General features: G+C 43.1%; 1 protein-coding gene and 1 long non-coding RNA gene across 3 annotated transcripts in view; one reads left to right on the forward strand and one right to left on the reverse strand.

Annotated features, from left to right (window-relative positions):
- The window catches only part of BPGM (bisphosphoglycerate mutase), a 27,509-nt gene continuing 6,214 nt past the window's right edge, over window positions 1-21,295 (forward strand). Inside the window, exons 1-2 of one of the 2 annotated variants that reach the window (XM_059171900.1) lie at window positions 1-145; window positions 12,917-13,579. In XM_059171900.1, the coding sequence (XP_059027883.1) occupies window positions 12,979-13,579 (601 nt within the window). In that variant the 5' untranslated portion in view covers window positions 1-145; window positions 12,917-12,978. Of the gene's footprint in view, window positions 146-11,490; window positions 12,252-12,916; window positions 13,580-21,295 lie in introns of those variants that run through there. The other variant, XM_059171901.1, reaches the window with a different exon arrangement.
- Window positions 14,984-21,295, reverse strand: part of LOC131829793 (uncharacterized) — a 21,788-nt gene continuing 15,476 nt past the window's right edge. Inside the window, exon 3 of the long non-coding RNA XR_009353000.1 lies at window positions 14,984-15,942. This is a non-coding gene — a long non-coding RNA (uncharacterized LOC131829793). The remainder of the gene's footprint in view (window positions 15,943-21,295) is intronic.

Consider the following 21,295-nt stretch of genomic DNA (forward strand, 5'->3'; position numbering starts at 1 on the left):
AGAGGGCTAGGACCACCCCTTGAGGCTCCCGAGCTAGAAAAGAGCGTCGATGCCGGCGGCGGTGATGAGTTGTAGGAGGAGCTGGTTCCTCGGCGGCGCAGAGGAGCGGCTGCTGCTGCTGCTGCTGCTGCTGGCCTCTTTGCAGGTGAGTGGTTTTGTTTCAGGATTTTGCGGTTGCGAACCTTTCTGTTTTTAAGTGATGGGGTGTTTTAATTTGGAGTGCAGGAAGGCCAGTTCTTGACGCCCCCGATTCCGTCTTTGGAGGGAATCTGGTGCTCCCTCGTCCGCCGCTCGAGCCCCCACCCTCGCTGACTCCCCAGGTCCCTCTCACGTCCCTTCCTCAGAATAAGCCTTTCTGGGACGCACAGATCTGTCCGCTGAAAGGAGGACTGCGCTTTGGTCGTGGTGTCTTGACGGCGAGCACAAGCAGAGGAGTGGGAGGGAAGGATGAACTGATCTCTCCCGGACGTGTGAGGCACAGGGTAGCGGAGCAGGGGTCCTGGAAGCAAACTCGGGTGTTTTCAGGGCCACCGGCACTCTAGGGCGATGGCAGACCTGGCCCTAACCGTCTAAGTAGATAGGAAAAGCCTGCATGCCAGGGAAGGAGAAAGAGGCGAATAAGTGCAGTGGTTTCACGGAGCTCTCACATCGAGCTAAATCACAGGTTCTTAGAATCACTAAAAATTAAAAAAAAAAAAAAAAGTAAGTCTATTTCTCCTCCATTCAAAGGGATGAGGGCTGTATGAGTGGAGAAGGACAAGAGAAATGCTTCATGGAAGGATAGTTCACAGTTACTTTGAAAAAGTAAAGTTAAAGGATAATTAGTTGTTTGCTAACTTATTATACTCCTCTTCCCCTACCACCTCCCTTCCAAATGACGGAGGCTTTATAGCTTGTGAGTGGTAACCAGAACGCGAACTGACCAAATGCAGCCTCTGGGTGGGGGAAATTGAAGGGCATCTTTCACCGGGAGGTACTACAGCTTTCTGTAATGAAAGCAGAACACATGTCAGCGTGTACTTTGGTTTAAAACTCTCTCCCCTGAGGCTCCCCTGGCCCCTGGTTTTATCCATCTTTTTTTTCCTCATCCACCATAGATGCCCCTCATATGGTGGTGGGCTTTCCTTTATTATAAGTTTTTGTTGTTGTTGTTGTTGTTGTTGTTGTTTTTAATTCTAGTTAACACGCAGTGTTATATTTGTTTCAGGGGTACGAGGTAGTGATTCAACACTTCCATGCGTCACCCTGTGCTCACCACAAGTGCACTCCTTAATCCCCATGGTGGTAGACTTTAGAGAAATGTAATTCAAGCGAATGGTATAGCAGAAGGAGCTCTGAGTTGGAAGTCAGGAAGTGTGGAAGCTGTTGTTATTTGTGTAATCTTAAACAAATCTTTTCAACCCTCTGGCTTAATTTTTGCATCTTTAAAAAAGCGGAGGTTGCAGCAAATTATTTTGGAGGGGCCATGCTTATGTTAAAAGTCTGTTTTAAAATAAAGATGATTAGACATTTTCCACGACAAGTACATAAGCAAAAATCTCATAGCAGTAAATTCTGGGCCAATCTGTCAGCAAATAAACGTTCCCATCTACAAAGGGTAGTACTTGTTCTCTTGTGCCCCTCTTTAAGCCACACCCAAAGGATCATTGTAGAAAATTTGGTCATTGTACAGAATAACCATTATACAGAGTATAATGTGGCAGAAAATGTGCTCCTTTATTCTGTCACTCGGGGGTACCTATTAGTCTGCCCAGGGTTTGGGCAGGTTTGGCCAGTCTCTCTTCCTCTTTTGCCTTCTACGGTTGGCTGAGATTAAGTGGCATATTTCATTTTAAGTAATGACCGATACATCTAAATTCAGCTGTGCGTTCAGTTTTTTGGGTCCAGTGCTCAGAGAACAGAGGACACAAATATTTGAACCAACAGGTCTCTTGAACATCCTTGGAATGAAATCTGGTGTGAGAGAATGTTTACATGGAGAAATAAGACTAAAAGTATTACTTAATAATAAAACTCTTACACGGAAATTTGGCCACAAATACTGAAAAAAAAAAACTTTATGAAATGTAGAGGAAACCTTAGCCACTTGATTAAAGCATTTGGATTGTAGAATAGTGCTTAATATTTGGTATGCTTCTAGAGCTGTGTCTTACCATCAACTCTCCACACCCCCAGCACAAACAACATTTGGTTGTATTTCTCCTTCCACTACCTAATTTAGTTTTTTCTCTGTATCCCCCTTCTCATTTTACTTTATTCCCAGCTTTTACTTCCACACATACCTCAGCAAGGTAGGATCAATTTCAGGGGCCAGAGGTCTGGGTGAGTTTTCATTAGTCTGCTCCATTCAGCCCAGAATGCCTCTCACTCTTCAGCAGAGTGTTGTTGTTGTTTTTTTTTTCCCACCATAATCTCATTTAGTCTCCCTAACAGTCCCTTGAGAACAGCAATTATCCCCATCTTTATGGATAAGGAACCTGAGGTTCAGAAAGTTTGAATTAATTGATAAACACCACACCATCAGTAAGTAGCAGAGCCGAGACTAATGTCCAGGTTTCTAGACCTCAAACTTCTGGGATTCGGTGGCAATAGCTTGTGTAGACAAAAGCTATTATCTGGGGGGAAATAAGTAACCAAAGTTAGGAAGGAGGTGTCCTGAGTGGGTGTTGGGCTCATCAGTGATGCCGCGCAGGCTGGAACAAGCGGCATGCCCCGGGCAAGCGCTCATCACATGACCCAGGTAGATCTCTTCCCTATGAATGGGGGTCTACATGCATGGTTTGCTACCCATGTAACAAGGGATCAGTAGGGGCTGCTGGTAGAGGTAAAATTGGCGAATGACCAGGGTTACGGTGCCTGGAAAGCACCAGGAAGTGATAGCATCTGCTTCTCCTGGGAAAGAGTTGCTCTTAGAGCGCAGATGGAAAAGTTACCGTAAAGCTTTAGGGAAAGTAATAGGTGGTGGAACACAAGGTACTTTTACATACAGTCATGTTTGGACTTCTAAAATTGAGCTTTTTTGACTCTAAGGAACTGAACTCTGGATTTCATTTCCCCTGAGAACTGTTCCTTTTTTAATTTATCCGAAACATGATTAACCTTTTTTTTTCTATCCTCGAGTACGCCAGCCTATCTTTTATAGAATTAGACTCCTCTAGAGTTAGATTAAGAGTTGTTCAAAGCCATGCAATGAGGGTTTTGACTAGGGAAAACATCTGACGGGTGAAGGGGGCATCTGAATACCTAATATTTAGCGGAAGCTTTTGATCACAGCAACTCTGGCTCTGTATCCCTTATTTTCTGTTACTTCAACATTCTATCATTGATCACACTTCTTACTCAGTTTTTAGAAGCAGAAAACAAAGTTTTTATTTTTAGACTGGTCTTTATCCTATCATTTCCCTCGCCTGTTCATGAGTCGTTCTACTAGAATATCAGATACTACTTTTCAGACTCCCGAGGAAGGGAGGCAGCAGCATCCCAGGAACATTAGTTTGGAAGATGGGATGAGCCTCAGTTACGGTGGGGGGTAGGGAAGGTGTGTGAAAGTAAATGGTTTGATGAGGGACAGAGTAGGAGGCAGCAGCAAGATTGTCTAGTGCCACATTTACTGAAACTATCTAGAGGTCCTGGAAATATGGTAGAAGTAGCCTCAGTAAATGCAATGCCGTGTATTTGGACCAGTCCCCTATGCCCCTACCCACCTACTCTCTCCAGCCTAGCCTTGCCTTGACAAAAGGATGGTAAAAAAAAAAAAAAAAAAAAAAAAAAAAATTAACTTCAGTTTTACGGTGACATTTATGGAAAGAATATCTTTTGCTCTGTAGGCAATTGAGATGGAATTTCTATACATAGACATAGTGAGAAATCTTTGAAAATATTCCACCTGCATAGTGTGTTTCCTTTGAATCACCTGTCTCTCTACTGCTCAGCCAGCTTCTCAGCGTGTATGCCTGAGCCAGCCTGCGTTCTCCTGAAGTGCAAGGCACTGTGACAATTTACGAAGGTGATGTCTGAGAGAAGTAAAGCACGTCAGAATGACATATTTTTGAAGTTAGTTAACAGCATGAATACTTTTTCTCTATAATTTTACCTTGAACCCATTATTAAACCAATTAAGCAGAAGTAAACAGACTGATTTGAATGTGCTTGGTATTGTCTTTTGTGAGGAATAAAAACAATTATGAATGGGATTCCATTACTCAAGGTACTTGCAGTTCTAGCCAAGAATAAAATCAGGTGATTTAATAATTCTGAGATTATCCCACGACAGGATGCTTAAAGGTTCAAAATGCTGATGTGATTAGTAGGTCTGAGTATGGTATCCAGCTATGCCAAGGTTTGCCAAACTAAGGCCTTCTGGTCTACTACCTGTGTTTGTACGGCCCACAAGTTATGACTGGTTTTTAAGTTGTTGTTTTGTTTTGTTTTACTGGTTGAAATACATCAAAGAATGACAATACTTCATGGGCATGAAAATTATATGAAACTCTAATTTCAGTGTCCATACATAAAGTTTCATTGAAATAAAACTTCCTTTATTCATTTATATAGTTGCTTTCAGCTACAGTGGCAGAATTGAGCAATTGTAACAGAGACCATAGAGCCTAAAAAATTTACTATTTGTCCTTTTACAGAAAAAGTTGCCAATACCTCAGCTAAGCTGTAGTGTTTTTCACATCTGTCTCCTTCATTCCATCTCATCAGCCATTATCCTGCTCCAGGTCTTCATTATATATTACCAGAATCATCGCAAAAACCTCTCACGTATTCCTATCAGTCGTTTTTCCCCATCTCATTCTGTGTTTGTAAGTGCTGCCTGATCCTCCTAAAATACACATTATTAAATCTTCAGTGATGTCCCAATACTTATGGAAGAACCAATCTTCTTTGGCACAAGGCCTTTTGTGGGGCCACTATCAATCTTATCTTTCTAGGTTTGTCTCCTCCTACTTCCTTGATATACCCTGTACTTTGGATAGAGATCGTATAATTTTCCATATGGGACACTGAGGTGTGAAAGGGGCCCTATAATAATTATGTTGGGGAAACAGACCTATAGCAAGACTGTTCTAGGCAAACGTGGAGGTGTGGTCACCCTTTCTATACTCCAGACAGTTTGAATGGCTCATCATTCTCCATATGCACATGTTCCCTTGCCTCTACTCAGTATTCCTTTAGGCTAGAATTCGTTTTTCTTTTTCTATAAATCTACCTCTTGAACATCTTTCCAAATCCAGCTTAAATAGTACCATGTTCATGAAGCCTTACTCAGAAATAATCTCCCCTTTTCCATCTCCCTTATGAATGAAGTGCTTTCTCATGATATGGATTACTTTCTGCTTTAGTGATACAGACGCGCGTGTGCACACACACACACACACACACACACCCCTTTTCCCCATCAGTTCCTTGAAGACCTAGTTGTTGGATTCTGTACTCCTCTCAGTCCTGCATTATACCCCGTTCAAATGGGGTTTGCATGCCTAAAGAATGAGTTAATTGACTAGACTGGGGAGACTGATGAATATTTGGGGCTGTCAGTTTGTAAATTGGCCATTTTATGTGAATAAAGTAGTGAGAAAAGATTCCAAGGACTGAGGACAGAGACTTAGGTGCCAATGTGGTGATGTAGCACTGTGGTTCAAGGTCAAAGGGTAGGCTTGGGAGTCTAGCCTGCCTGAGACTGAACTCCAGCTCCCGCCATTTGTAATCTGTGTCACCTTGGTCAAGTTGACCTTACCTTCTAAGTTTCTGCTTCTGTAAAATGGGAGTAACCATAGAACCTTCTCCATAGAATGGTGGTTGAGGATTCAAATAGTCCCAAACATATGGTGAGCCCTCCATGAATATTGGCTGCTGTGACATCGTATGCTGTTAGTGGTGGGTAGGAAAATACAGAGACCCAAGACCAGAATGTAATAATGGAAGAGCTGAGACCCAAGACCAGGATGTAACAGTAGAGGAGCAGAGAGAAACACAGCACCAGAATCTTAGAATAATTCTAACCCCTCCATTGAGGTAGTCAGCCTCAGAGGGATCAAAGAGGCGTGAGTCCTGAGAGAAGATGGTCTTCACTTAGTAAGACATAACTAATTGGCGGTCTTGAGAGACCATTTCAGTAGTGTGGTTAAGGCTCAGTTTAGGTGTCAGAGGACTGAAAAAATAATGGCCAGAAGGAGGGGAAAACAAAGAGGAAGGTATGAGAAGATGAGACACAGAGTCACGTAAAAGATCTGTTTGTTTAGTAATTTTTTTCTTTGAGCAACACCATACTTGAAAAAGGAAGAAACCTTGGGGTACTGGGTGGCTCAGTCAGTTAAGTGTCCAGCTCTTGGTTTCAGTTCAGGTTTTGATGTCAGGGTAATGAGATTGAGTCCTGCATTGGGCTCCACACTTAGCAGGGGAGCCTGTTCTACATTCTCTTCCTCTCCCTCTGCCCCTCCTCTCCGTACAAGTGTGCTTTCTTTCTCTCTCTCTCTTTCAAATATATAAATATATCTTTTTAAAAAAGGAAGAAACCCTGGGGTATGCTAATACAGTAGTAAATCATTGACTAAAATTAGTGCTTAATTCAGGTGCTGATAACCCCTTGCCAAGGCATAAACGAGGCATCTTGAGAATCAACTCCAGAGCGGTGAGCTTTACCAAAAACAATACAAAAAACAAAGCTGGATTTAAAAAAAAAAAAAAAAAGTTTTTAATTTGCGGTGGGGTGTGTATATTCATAGTGGGGTACCTCTTTGTAAATTGCCCACTTGACTTTGTGCCGTAAGGCCTTTCCCCAGAGCAGTCAGAGCTGAGCCTCCTTCATGTTCACCTTGTTTGTGTGCATTTTATGAAACGACTGCCTGGGTTTGGAAGAACGAGTTGTGACTGGAGATGGTCCTGTGAAGTGAAGCCAAGTGAGCCTGGATACTCCAACCCAGACTCTGACGTCTCCATGGTGAGGAGGAAGAGCAGGGGTATGGGCGGCGGATGTGGATGGCACTTCCAGTTTGCCACTTAGGGGCTCCGTGGGTTTCACTGGTTTGTCTTTCGGGTTTTTTTTTGTTTTGTTTCAAGTATTTATTTAAATTCTAGTTACTTAACATATAGTGTAATGTTGTCAGTTGGAGTCTCCACAGCTCTGTGGAGATGTTGGCCATTTGTGAATATGCTAAACCGTGAAGGATCCAGGAATGTAACAGATGATCATGACTGGCTTTGGCTTTGCCATTAAATACGCTGCCATGCTCGGATTAAGGCCTCCTAACCCCTCAGGCCTGCCAACCGAGTGTTTTTACTTTGGCGGTTACCACTCATAACTGCCAAGCCTTGGGCTCATTAGCACAATGTAATCACTTCTGTTGACTTCGGTTCCGTCAACACACCTTCCTACTAAGTGCCCAGCATGTGTCACATGTCACACTAGGTTTTAGAGAGTGGGTGGTGAGTGAGGCCTGCCGTGAGATGCAGCTGCCAGTGTAACAGAGCACGTAGATGCTGAACAAGTAATCCGTACCAGTGACCCATCACAACTGTACCCAGTGTTCTAGAGCGGCTGCTTCAAGAGTGTAGACCAAGCAGGACTGACCACTTCTGGGGGGTAGGAAGGAAGGGCAGAGAAGTTGGCGTAGAGCCGAGGTGGTCTCAAACCAGCAGTATCTCAGCATCACCTGGGAGCTTGTTAGAAATCTAGATTCTCAGTCTCAGGCCCATGCCAGAGGTAATCAGTCAGGCCTTGGAAGGGAAGCCCAGCACTCGTTTGTAACCACTTCTCTTGGTGATTCTGATGTATGTTCAAGTTTGAGAACCACTGGCCTCGAGGAAATAACCTTAAAACTCAGCTCTAAAGCTGTTCCAGTCAACATGGTAGCCACTGGTCACATGAGCCTTTGAAATGTGGCTGGTCCAAGTTGAGCTGTGCTTTACAGCTAAAATCCACATCAGGTTTCAAAGACTTACTATGAAAAAAAGAGTGTAAAATACCCCATGAAGAATTTTATAGAACTCATAGGTCAGAATAATATTTTGAAACTGTAAGGTTAAATAAAATATATTATTAAAGTTAATTTTATTTATTTTCCCTTTTTAACATGGCTTTTAAAAGATCTGAAATTATGTATGTGGCTAACTGTGTATTTTGATTGGACACAGCTGATCTAAAGGAAGACTAGAAGTTACCTAAAGCTGAGTGGGACTGAGGTGGCAGTTGTGGGGGCGGGGAGGATGCTGGGCAAGGGTTCTGGATAGGGTACAGTGTGTGCAGAGGTCCTGAAGCAAGAAAGAACACGGCATGCTCAAGGAAATGAAAGAAAACCAAAGCCTCACAGGTCACATGAAGGATTTTGAACTTTATCCTAAGACCAACTGAAAGCGATTGGGGATTTTATTTTATTTTATTTCATTTTATCTTAAGATTTTATTTATTTATTTGACACACAGAGAGATCACAAGTAGGCAGAGAGGCAGGCAGAGAGAGAGGAGGAAGCAGGCTCCCTGCTGCACAGAGAGGACCCTGGGATCATGACCTAAGCTGAAGGCAGGGGCTTTAACCCACTGAGCCACCCAGGTGCCCCTGATTGGGGATTTTAAATAGGGTGCTCACTTTTCAGGATGTTTGCGCTAATCAGTGAGGGCATGAGAGCTACATCTGAATATAGCAAGACTCTCAGAATCCAAGCTTCTCCTCCACCACCCCAAAAGATGGTGGGGGTGGAGGCATTTGGTCAGGACCCAGAGGGAGCAGGACCGCACCCATCACCTGCCTTGGCCCCAGGATCCAAGGACAAACACCCCAGACAAGATGGGGAAGCAGACACCTGGGAGAGGCAGTTTTGCTTTCAGTTCACTTTCCGCTGGGTTAAAGCTCAGAGCTGGCGGAAGCATTCCAGGAAGAGTACAAAGTTGAGTAGAAGTTTGATTCCAGAGCTGGGCTCTGCAGGGCCCTGGCCAAGGGTTTGGTGAAGGAAGGCCAGAGACAAGGAGAGCGGCACATGTGGAGGTGAGAGGGTGTTAGACAAAGCAGGGAAAGCCAGGATTGGAGCCTGGAGGCTGGGGGTCTGACCATCTCCCAGGGTATGGTGGCCTCTCCCTTCATCTGCGGCCTGGAGGAGATTTCTTTGGAAGTCACGGTTCACATGTTAGCAGACTCCATCTAGCCTCCAGACATGTTTTGTTTAGCTCATATTTTTCAAATATATTTAAATTAGTCAGCAGTATTAATATCAGATGTCACATTTAAAAGGTGCATTTTTGGTGTTCTTGAAAATTACAAGATCCGGGAACCCCAGTTCCTCAGCCTCAGAGAAATGGGGGAGAAATGGGGGAGCTAAGTAGTCGCTTCTCCTTTTAGTTGTATATGAACTTTTAGGAGTGGAAATGGCCCTTTTTATGTTTTTTGAAGACTTTTTTTTTTAACCTGAAGACAAAACTGAGTTCATAGGTTCTCTGTGGTCTGACTCGAAGTCTTACATTCTTACGTTCTCTCCAGTGTTTACTTTGAGGAGTTCCATCTTCTGTTTGTTCCCCAGAAAGATCCCAAGAATGGGACCCTTGGTTCAGTGAGACGGGCTTATGCAAAAGCTCTGTCCATTTACACAAGAGTCGCATCCATCAGAGAAGCCCGTGTGGTCCCCACAGTTCTCTAAGGTTCCCATCACCCCTGTGGCCCAGCGTCACTGCTCTTCCTCTCTGTCTGGCCCCCTAGACGTGTGAGTTTGCAGCCCCTGCCTGAAACTTGAAATGAGACTGACTGGGCTGCTGTGTATTTGTTGGTAAACACTTGGTATACCAGCTCCCATGGTGATTAAAATCTTAAAGATTGCAAGCTCTAAACCTCAACACCTCCTCTGTAAATATTCAGCATTAATTAACTAGGAAGTCAATTGATAGCAGCAAGGTGGAAAGAAGGAAGTAACTTTGTTTACCCAAGATAGATGCACTAGTCTAGTACCTTATCCTGTATCCACCCCTGGAGGTCAGAGTGAGGGAAGGGTATTTGTGTAGTCTTTCTGGCTATAGTATTGTTTCTCTGCTCCAGTGTATGTATTGGGGGCCTGGGTGGGGGGGGGGGGAGACTGGAAACAGAGAAATTGTTCTATTTCTCAAACAAATCAAGCAAATAGAGCAGATTTAAAATACTGCCAAGCTTGGCAGTAAGTGCCTGGGTGTTCGTGTTCTTGCTCTATTTTGTTCTCTTGATATAGTTCATAATCAAAGACAATGGAGAAATGCTTCTGCTTACAGAATTTGTCTAACATGTCCTTTTCCATTTGAAGGGAAAATAGCTTCATTAGCATAAGGAGGCTTCCCCCTTGACAAGACAGAGTAAGGGTTGAGGGGGCTTCTCTTTAGGGGACGGAGGGAAGGGGGAAGGCTCCATCCCCCTTCTCCACCAGAAGCAAAAACCAAAACAGTGACTGTTACAAGGGGGTGAATGCAGTTTTTGACTGATCAGAAGCTTCTACTACTTGGTGAATTGGGCTCTTGAAAGAAAAAAGCAATACAAAAAATGTCTTTCTTTTGCAAATTAAACACACACACACACACACATACACATGTGCACACACGCACGCACATTTATTATTTGGTTTCTCCCAGTGCCCCAGAAGGAGTTTGTTCAAGTGAAGGAGCCTAAAGCTTGAGCTTCATTAGCTTCATGGTTATTCTGCTTCAGGGCACCAGTAATCACGCAGCAAAACGCTGCCCAGATGTCTTTCATCCTGTTCTTTCTTCTTCCGCCATCCCCAAAGGAGTGCTGAGGGAGGGCAGAAGCATCGCTCACTCTCCCTCCCTCCAGAAATTCTCAGCTCTGGGAGGTGGTTTCGCCTGAGCCCCGAGCCCAGTCTCTTCCAGATGCTTCCCGCTTTTCGCTTTTCGTGCAATAAAGCTTCAGACCTGATGCTTGACAAGAAATGGAAGTCCAGGGGCGCCTGGGTGGCTCCGTGGGTTAAGCCTCTGCCTTCGGTTCAGGATCTTGGGGTCCTGAGATCGGGCTCTCTGCTCAGCGGGGAGCCTGCTTCCCCCCCCTCTCTCTGCCTGCCTCTCTGCCTACTTGTGATTTCTCTCTGTCAAATAAATAAATAGGGAGAGACAGAGAGAAATCACAAGTAGGCAGAGAGGCAGGCAGAGAGAGAGGGGGAAGCAGGCTCCCCGCTGAGCAGAGAGCCCGATGTGGAGCTCGATCTCAGGACCCTGAGATCATGACCTGAGCCGAAGGCAGAGGCCTAAACCACTGAGCCACCCAGGCACCCCTAAATAAATAAAATCTTAAAAAAAAAAAAAGAAAAAGAAATGGAAGTCCAGGGGCACCAGGGTGTTCAGTCATTGTGCCTCTGCCTTAGGCTCAGGTCATGGTCCCAGGGTCCTGGGATCAACTGCCACATTGGGCTCCCTGCTTGGCGGGGGAGCCTGCTTTTCCCTCTCCCACTCTCCCTGCTTGTGTTCCCTCTCTCACTGTCTCTCCCTGTCAAACAAAGAATAAAATCTTAAAAAAAAAAATGGAAGTTCAAAGCCCAACCACCCTCATCTTTCACCTACTTGCCGACTACCTCAGTCCGCTTCCTCCCTCAGGAGGTCCTTCTGGGTTGCCTTCACCTGAAATAAGATGACACCTTATGGTAAAGGCGCTTTTCCCATCAGAATCTCTAGGAATTACTGAAGAAAGGAAACAACTAGATACCTAGATTCCAGTTAACTTTGTCACCGATGGTTATGTAACCGTGGGTGAATCACAGGGTAAGTGGCACAGAACAGGGCTTGCCAAGAATGGCAGAGGACCGGGCCCCTATCATTTTTACTCCCCAGGGTGGAAAACCCGAGGATGGAAATGGAAGGCAGTGGGCAAGGAAAAGGAGCAGCATCTGTCAGCATAAGTATGTCCATAGCAAGGAGAGTGGAGGCAGCCTGAGGCGGCCAGAGCTCCACCAGCATCGAAGGCAGCAGAATCTCCAGGGGACAGAGTGGGACCAGCAGAGCTTCGTGCCAGCAGCTTAACTTAGGGAATTCCGAAACACTTTAAAGTTGTCTGTGGCACTCCACCAGACTCTCCCACTGAGATGTGGCTGGCTTCCGTGGGACCGTTTAAGGACCACGGAGGAGGAGTCCAGGCTTCCTTATCAGCGTGCTTCCTCTCACTCCGGCAGACCTGCTCCTGCTAATCTGTTCCCACAGGCAGCATCTCTGAGCTGCTTGCATTTGATAGCTTGTTTGGCTTACGGATTTATGCCTGCCGAAAGCTCGATCTTGAGCCCGGTGAGATTATTTCGGTGAGTGCCGCGTTCAGCGTTAATGTTGCTTTAAATCACTTTTAGTGTTGTTTGAATGTTGAACCTTAGATTTTCGTCTAGGTCATGGAGCTTATGGCAATGAAGAGCTAGCTGCCCCCAGTTAGTAGTGATTTACATCCTGGATCAGTGTGGTGGAGTCATTGAATGAACGTGTTTAACGTCTATAATAAAGCGAGACTGGTAAATACTTCCTTTTTTCACCAGAAGAAAAACAAAGTGAGGAGGATGCCTTTGACCCGGAGTCAGCTGCTCAAAGCTGGGAACTCCCAGCTACTAGTCATCCTTTTAGACATCTATAACTCATTCCATTAAATCCTCTCTTCTGTAAGCACGGAAGGCCTTTTTATCTGGCAGAAATGCAGCAAGCCATTACAATGATGTGTTCTGTTTACATCATGCAATTAACATACTGTCTCGCCGTCAGAAAATTTAAGTTGACTAGGTTCCCCATAATGAATTATTTGTAGGATTATGCCTGTATGTGCCATAGCGTATAAGGTGTCTGATCTCTTGATGTCAAATCTGGTAAAAGGAGTGACTTCAATTTAGTTCAGACACCGACTGTGGTAAAGTTGTGCTTCCGTTCCCGGGAGTCAGTTGAATGAAGAATGTAACAATATACTTTTTGTTCCTTCTCTTTCTAGATGTATTGCTGTCATTGAGTATTGGCCTACCTGAAAGTGCTAAGGGAAGCTCCGCCATCAGGATGTCCAAGTACAGACTGATTATGTTAAGACATGGAGAGGGTGCTTGGAATAAAGAGAATCGTTTTTGTAGCTGGGTGGATCAGAAACTCAACAGTGAAGGAATGGAGGAGGCTCGGAACTGTGGAAAGCAACTCAAAGCGCTAAACTTGGAGATCGATCTCGTATTCACATCCATCCTTAATCGGTCCATCCACACGGCCTGGCTGATCCTGGAAGAGCTGGGGCAGGAGTGGGTTCCAGTGGAAAGTTCCTGGCGTCTAAATGAACGTCACTATGGAGCTTTGATTGGCCTCAACAGGGAGCAGATGGCTTTGAATCACGGTGAAGAACAAGTGAGGCTCTGGAGAAGAAGCTACAATGTGACCCCACCACCCATTGAGGAATCGCACCCTTTCTACCATGAAATCTACAATGACCGGAGGTATAAAGTGTGCGACGTCCCTGTGGATCAGCTGCCCCGATCTGAAAGCTTAAAGGATGTTCTGGAGAGACTCCTTCCCTTTTGGAACGAAAGGATTGCTCCTGAAGTATTAAGTGGCAAAACCGTTCTGATATCCGCTCATGGAAATAGCAGCAGAGCTCTCCTGAAGCATCTGGAAGGTACTATCTTTGTGCTACTACTTCCTAAAGGTTGCTAAGTGTTATATGTGAGCCTTATTAACCTAGAAGAGATGTGGTTTCTGCTTGCAATACACAACTGACATGACAGACTTTCTTTCTTATTCCTTTTCGCCTCTTTAGTCTTTTAAGAATCATTTCGTTCTATAAATCAAAACCCCGGTGGGTTTCACATTCATATTATAGACAGCAGTGATTCTAAATCTTTAACAAGCATCTGAATTACCTGGAGGGAGGGTTTGATCTCCCACAGATTGCTGGTCCCATCCTTGGAGTTTTGGATATGTAGGCCTGGAGGGGGGCTGGAGAATTTGCATTTCTAAGATGTTTTATGGTAATGCCAATACTGCTACTTGGGGTACTCCACTTTGAGGACTCTTGATCTAAAAGATTATATGGCTTTTGTTATAGTAACTTTTAGGGAGGCTAGGAAGGGTATACTTTTCTGTAGAAATGGTATGCAAAGCCAGTTTATTTATTTGAGTCTTTCCTGATAAATAAAATTATCTAGACTTTGGTTTTGCCCATGCTCTTCCAACTTTAAACAGTTACGGTGTTCCAGACCTGGCCTTCTTGAACAGTTCCTTTGTTCCAGCCCTCTCTTTCCAGATCAGGCTGAGTCATTGCTTGGGAGAAAGTTAGGGAGACAGAAAAGAAAAGAAAAGGATGGCTTATTACAGATAATCGGTTGCCTCTATTTTATTTTAACTACTTGATGTTGTATTCTAAACATACTCCAAAATGTACACTATTGTTATCTTCCTCTTGAGTAACATGAACTAAATGAACTCTTGAAGACCTACGCTCACCACTTTGGGCATCAGTGATGGCCCTGTGACACCTTCAGGGGGGTCTCTCCTTCCCCTTTCTCCCTTCACTAAGTAATCCCAGGCAGCTGTGCGTTTTGAGTGATCTGCTCCGTCCACCGTTTTCCTGTCTGTCAGCACTCTCAGCCGCTAACCCATGATACTAGAATCCTCTCTCCAGCATCCCCTTCCCATTCGGATTTACCTTTCTCTAAGAGCTGGTGAGAAATGAAGAGGTTGACATTGTTTGTGATATAAGTGAAAATAGGTTATTAACAAAACAAAGTGATCTTTATGAGATCTCATTGTAAACTTTTTAGCATGTGTTTTTACCCCTGATTTTTAAGTAACATGGCCAGGAGCCATAAATCATTACTCCTGTACCTGCATCCATTAGTTGTGCAGAGATCTAAATTCTACAGACTTTACTGGCTATTAAAAACGTTACTGGCTAGACATGGTGCTCAGTCTGTTGGTGTATGTTTGTGTATGTATCTTATTTACTCAACTCTACAAAGAGTTCTATTCTTCCTCTTTCAGAATAGTCAGATACTGGATTAAATGACAAATAACTTCATCATTATTGGACTATAGTACTTTATTGTTTGAAGAAGAGTTGAGCCTTCTCTTAGGATAGCGACAAACTGAAATTGAGAGTTTCAGAGTTTCTGCCGAAAGATGTATTCCGTCCCACAACACCAGTTCCTTTTTTCCAAAGGTGGACCTTAGAGCTCTTCGTGGCCAAGCCCCCGCCCCTAAAGAAAACACCATCATCTCCTTTGGGATCCTCTTTTTGTTCTTTGTTCCTGTCTCAGCTAGGAAATCCTCCCTTTAAAAGCGACGTCTTACTGTTTAGCACCATTTATTCTTCAACTGCCTTCAGGCTTCGATGTCTTTAAGATTATTCTGCATCCACTGCCATAGCTCATCTTAGATACCCCCATTCTATTAGTGCACTGTGACATCACGATTTGTTACTGTTCTTTTCTTAAAGAAAATAGGGAGTTTTACAGATGGTAGTGAGGAAGACTATTCCCATGATGGGGGCGGAGGCCAAACCACCTGTGGAGGGAAAAGTTATCCACAGAAAGCTTACTTTCTGCATTTGAGGGAGGTTTTGAAACCACTAATAATTTATTTAAAAAACAATCACTTGGGGTAGCTGCTGTGGAAAACAATCGGGCAGCTTCTTGATAGATTAAACATCAGTTACCATATGATCTACTCATTCTACTCCTAGGTATTTACCTGTATGCATTTCCTAATGCTGCCGAGACAAAGTATCAATCACTGCATGGCTTAAAACAACAGATAGTCATTTTCTCGCAGTTCTGGGGGCTGGAAGTCCTAAAGAAAAGTGTTGGCAGGGTCATATTCTCTCTGAAGACTCAAGGCGAGAGTCCTTTCTTGCCTCTTCTAGCTTCTTGTGTTCTTTGGAAATCTTTGGCGTTCCCCGGCTTGTAGATGCATCATTGTGGCCCTCAGTCTTCGCTTGGTGTTTTCCCCATGCGTCTCTCTCTTCCTTGTCCAAATTTCCCCCTTTTGTAAGAACACAAATAATAGTACATTAGGGCCAAAGACCTCCTCTTAACATGATTACCTCTATAAAGCCCCTATTTCCAAATAAAATCTTCTCAGGTTGGGACTTCAACAGACCTTTTTGGAGGGATACAGTTCAACCCATAACAGTACTTAAGAGAAATGAAAACATGTGTCTACATGAAAACTTGGACACAAACCTTCATAGCAGTATTATTGATAAGAGCCAAAACATGGGAGCATCTCAAATGCCCATCACCTAGTGACTAGATAAATTAAATTTGGTATATCCATTCAATATAATATCATTTGGCAGTGAAAACAAATGGAATAGTCTTATGTGCTCAACATGGGTGAACTTTGAAATCATTGTTACCTAAAAGAAGCCAGTCACAAAGGAGCATATATTGTACAATTCTACTTAAATGAAGTGTCTGTGTGGCCAAATCTTTAGAAACAGAAAACAGACTGTTTCCTAGGCCTGGGGTTGAGGTGGTGGGTGGTGTGGAATGAAGAGTGACTGTAGTTAGGTACAGGTCTTCTTGTTGGGGTGGTGAAAACGTGCTAAAATGGATCGTGGTGATGGTCACACAAGTCTGAATGTACGAAAACCCATCGGCCTGTATACTTCATGGGGGTAAGTGGTATGGTATGTCATTTATCTAATTAAAGCTGCAAAAATAGTTTAATCAATGGGATTGAAAGATGAAAAGATTTGATATTGGCCTAGAAAAAAAGATTTCGGGGCAAATATATGGAAATGCTATCAAAGTAGGCATGCATAGATGTGGAGTACAGAATAAAAAATAAAAATAAGATACGACTTCGACCACTAAAGCAGAAATGGATTTATAAGGATATAGGGATTCCTGAGAAATTAGCAGACATTAGTTCTCAGGCTTCATTTTAACTTTCTTCTGAAGGTCTTTTTTTTTTTAAGTTGAATGTATAGAACTAAATCACCTTTCAGAGCTTACTGAAACCGAAGCAACCTTAAATTATAATTCCTATTCCTCTCACTATAAACAGGCCTTAGACAAAATGTGTTTATTTGGGAGAGAATTAATTTAAAAGAGCGGTGTTCATGCTGGAAGAGGTAACTGGTATGAGGAGATTCTAGTCGGAAGTATGAAAGCGGAAAAGGTGTGGAGTTGGCTGATGTCTGCAGCGGAGGACAAGGGAGGTGTCGAGGAAGCAGGCAGGGACTGGAAACGGGAAGGCAGGTGAGCAGGGAGGATGGCAGACATTCAGGGGAGAAAAATTCAGAAAATCCAGAATGTGCTATTGGCACAGGCCCACAGGTGGGGAACCAAATGGAGTGGCTGGGAAGATGGGGGTCTGGCCATAGGCTGGTATGTAATCTTGGCTCAGCCATCCTGGGTAGGAGAACAAGTTTGTTCCTTTTTGGCCTGTAGTACCCCCTGGTGGTGGTGCTGTTAGGATTCATGGAGCCCTTTGATGTCACTGTGACTTCCTATAATGACTTCCGCATCTAACATGGAAGAAATTATTTCATGTATATAAAATGGACTAAACTAGATTTTAGGATCACTTGGAAAGTTAGTTATTGTGTCTTATTTTAGGAGTTCTCTAAGTACCAATCTCCACTAAGAGATATCTGCTCTGGTGTATACAGAAAAATAAGATGCGGGTATTCCGTGTCACAGCTCTAAGAATTACGTATAAGTGACTTTCCCAAGATCAGAAGAAATCGTGTGTTATTTCTCCCATGTCATTTCTATTAATGGGATTTTAGGTTTTTTAAAGTTTATTCTGAATGTACATGATCACTGGAATCGGAACATGAGTCCTCTTACCATGCATGTCTGACCTTCAGAAGCCAAGCTATAGGGCATAATGTGGTACTGATAAATTCCCAAACTAAAAGAAAATATTCCTTTGAATTTGGATGCTAACTCTTTAAGACTCCAAAATATTAGGTGACTCTCCTTTACTTTAAGGGGGGAAAATAGAGATTTTTATCTGACAGTAAGGAGTAAGGACTACTTGCAATTTACTGGGGATTATATGTGTTTAGTGTGTTAAAAATGTATCATAAAATTTACCATCTTTCTTGCCAATTTATTCTTACTGTAAAGTTACATGACTATATATATCACCATTAACCGTTTTCTGGTTAATACCTGTCATCCCAGTATAATTATTAATAGCCTTTCCTTTCACTTTCAGAAGTGCCCCACTTGATTAATAAATTATGTGGTCACCTTACTATAAATATGTTAGCCTTCACTAGTATTAAGAATGACTCTTTAGGCACCTGGGTGGCTCATTTGATTAAGCAACTGCCTTTGGCTCAGGTCACGATCCCGGGACTCTGGGATCAAATCCCACATCGGACTCTCTGCTCATCAGGGTGTTTGCTTCTCCCTCTTACCTTCCCCCTCTCGTGTTCTCTCTCTCATTTTCTCTCTCAAATAAACAAATAAAATCTTTTAAAAAAACAAAAAAGGAATGAATCCTTGAATTGGCTATGCCCAGATTCCATACTTCCTATAAACACAAAAGTTGCTGAATTCTTTGCATTGATTACAAAAATAAGAATGCTTGTGATTGTAGATTCATTGGAGTCCTAGACATGCTTTCTAGATATGTTTATATCAAATTCTCCTCTATAAACAGGATCCTTTGAAGGAACTGGGCAATGTTTCTATGTATTGTCTTTAAACTGTTTGACAGATTAAAGCTGTCACTTCCTGCTGGGGAGGAGTGTGGTAGTTGGTAGAATCCAACTGACAGCATACCATCATATCACACAAATATGTTATTGTTTAAAGACTAGAACTTAGGGGTAGGAAGGATGATGATCCTATTAAATAACCACTTAGAATATTGGTTTACCCTGAAACCTCTAAGTGCCTTATGATCTTTTTACTTAAAAAGTATCCTAGTGTTCCACATCTATTCTACATTGTATCTACCTCAATTATGAAGCGTGTTGGTTCTTAAGACATTATTTTTTTAATTTATTTTATTTTTTTTTATAAAAATATAATGTATTTTTATCCCCAGGGGTACAGGTCTGTGAATCACCAGGTTTACACACTTCACAGCACTCACCATAGCACATACCCTCCCCAATGTCCATAACCCAACCACCCTCTCCCTACCCCCCTCCCCCCAGCAACCCTCAGTTTGTTTTGTGAGATTAAGAGTCACTTATGGTTTGTTAAGACATTATTTTATTTCTCAGCTCTTTGTGCTATAACTTTACCCTATAAGCAGTGGAGTCCTGACTGACACTTCTTCCATTTGTGAAGAAGAACACAGGTGCTTTTGAAGGAAAACGAAACCCAGACAGACCTCAGATGACTTAGCCATGATCATGATAATTAGTTGGAGTCCTGAACTCCACCCAAACCCGGTTCACTGAGTCTCCACACATGATTACCCCCTGGGCTTTTTTGTTTTAACTTTTTTTTTCCTGAAAAGTAGCCCTTCCCTTGATCTATTTCTTGTTTGGAATACTGTATTTTAAGAAGCTGAGTCAAGAGTATCCATGGCAGGTAAACCATTAAAAGTTAATTTGATGCAACTAACTGAGTCTCCAATTATTATTGCTGTTACCCTAACATTGTGGTTTGTGTGTGGTGTTTCCTAGTGCAGCTATAAAGGTGGCCTTATTTGGAGTGCATGCCGTGTGCTAAGTGCAGTTCTAGGCATTTTACCTCATATCCTGTTTAATAGAGGAACTAGCACAAGGCTCTGCCCCGGCTGGAAAGCTGTGTTTCAACCCTGTGTTTTACTCTGCTGTTTGGTGTATCTAGGTCATATTTTTTATTTCATTTGACCAGTCAATCATTGATCACTAAGCTCTTTTGCTTAAAGAAACTGCTTTAATAAAAGGGAGCAGACTACTGATCTATCTTAACTTCATGGGTCAGTCTAAGCTGTATTATGCCAAGTGAAAGATGCTGAATTCAAAAGGCTGTATTATACCTTCCTGCTGAAGTCTTAGCCCTTGGTGGTTCAGAATATGACTGTATTTGGACATAAGGTCTTTAAAGGGTAATTAAGTAAAAGAGGCCATTAGGCTGGCCCCAAAGCTAACACGATGAGTGTCCCCAAAAAAGATCAGGACACAGACACAGAGGGAAGACCACGCAAAGACACAGGGAGATGGCAGCCATGTACAGACCAAGGAGAGAGGCCTCAGACCATGATATCTCCACAACTGTGAGGAAATAAATATCTGTTATTATTATTTTTTTTTAAGCAACAAACAAACCAGGCATTGTAGACTCTATTTATTTACCATTCTGGAAAAGGCAATACTATTGGGTCAGAAAACAGATCAGTGGAAGAGGGGTAGGCTGCAAAGCAGTACAAGGAAATTTGGAGGGTTCATAGAACTATTCTGTATACCCAGGAGGGTGAATTTCATTGTATGTAAATTATACCTCAGTTTAAAAGTCTTGCTTTTATCCAGCAAAATGACCATTGCCCCAATGGGGACCATGCCTTTTGGTGCACAAAATAATAGACTAGATTAGTTTGATTGTCAGATAGTAGAATTAAAGGAAGGTTGCTACGTGCACCTACCTTTGCCTTTGAAAACTAACCTGGAGGGCACTGGTATGCTTTCTCGGGAGCAACTGGTACTGTCTTTACTCAGCACCCAAACCATGGACAGCATAGGAAATCGCCAGTCAAAGCCCATCTTCATGAATTATCTATAAGCTGTGGGACCACGAAGCTTTGTACTTAGGGGTGTGAGTTCCTCTAGTAAAGGTTTTTCTGCCTCAGAATGATTTCTCCTTACTTGCCACCAAATTCTCTAGTCATCATGGGGTCTTCTGACTTTTTATCCTTCTCACAACCAGCCAGCCCAGTAATAATAGGTCAACGTAGGAGAACGCACAGTACAGTGAGGCAAGGGTTACTGATTCAGAGCAAGGCAACACTCTCGTATAGGAATTACAAACCCAGGACCCACAGGTCAGCACCCAGCATACACTTCTTGCCCGATCGGGACAGTCTCTACCCTGTGAATTACTTATTTAATCTCTGTTTTTCAATTGTAGATCACTGGGGGAGATTTCATGACCTTTAACTTGAAAGTAGCTCTTAATACTTTCAGAAGAAAGAAGACTTGAGACAGACTCAGGAGATATTATATAGTAAGAAAATGCCTACCTAAGGGGCGGCTTTACCTATTTTTAGCATGTAAACGATTATCAGTGCTGGGCTAGTAAGTCCAGGCCAAAGCATCCAGACCCACTTCTCCCAGAGCAGCCCCGTAGGAAAGCTCCTGACGCAGGCTTAGTATCTAAGAGCATCCTGTTCTGTAGAGTTCCAGACAGGCGTGTGTTTCTTTCTCTGTGGTTGGCATAGT

The sequence above is a fragment of the Mustela lutreola genome, chromosome 4 (assembly GCF_030435805.1).
Source record: "Mustela lutreola isolate mMusLut2 chromosome 4, mMusLut2.pri, whole genome shotgun sequence".
NCBI lineage: Eukaryota > Metazoa > Chordata > Mammalia > Carnivora > Mustelidae > Mustela > Mustela lutreola.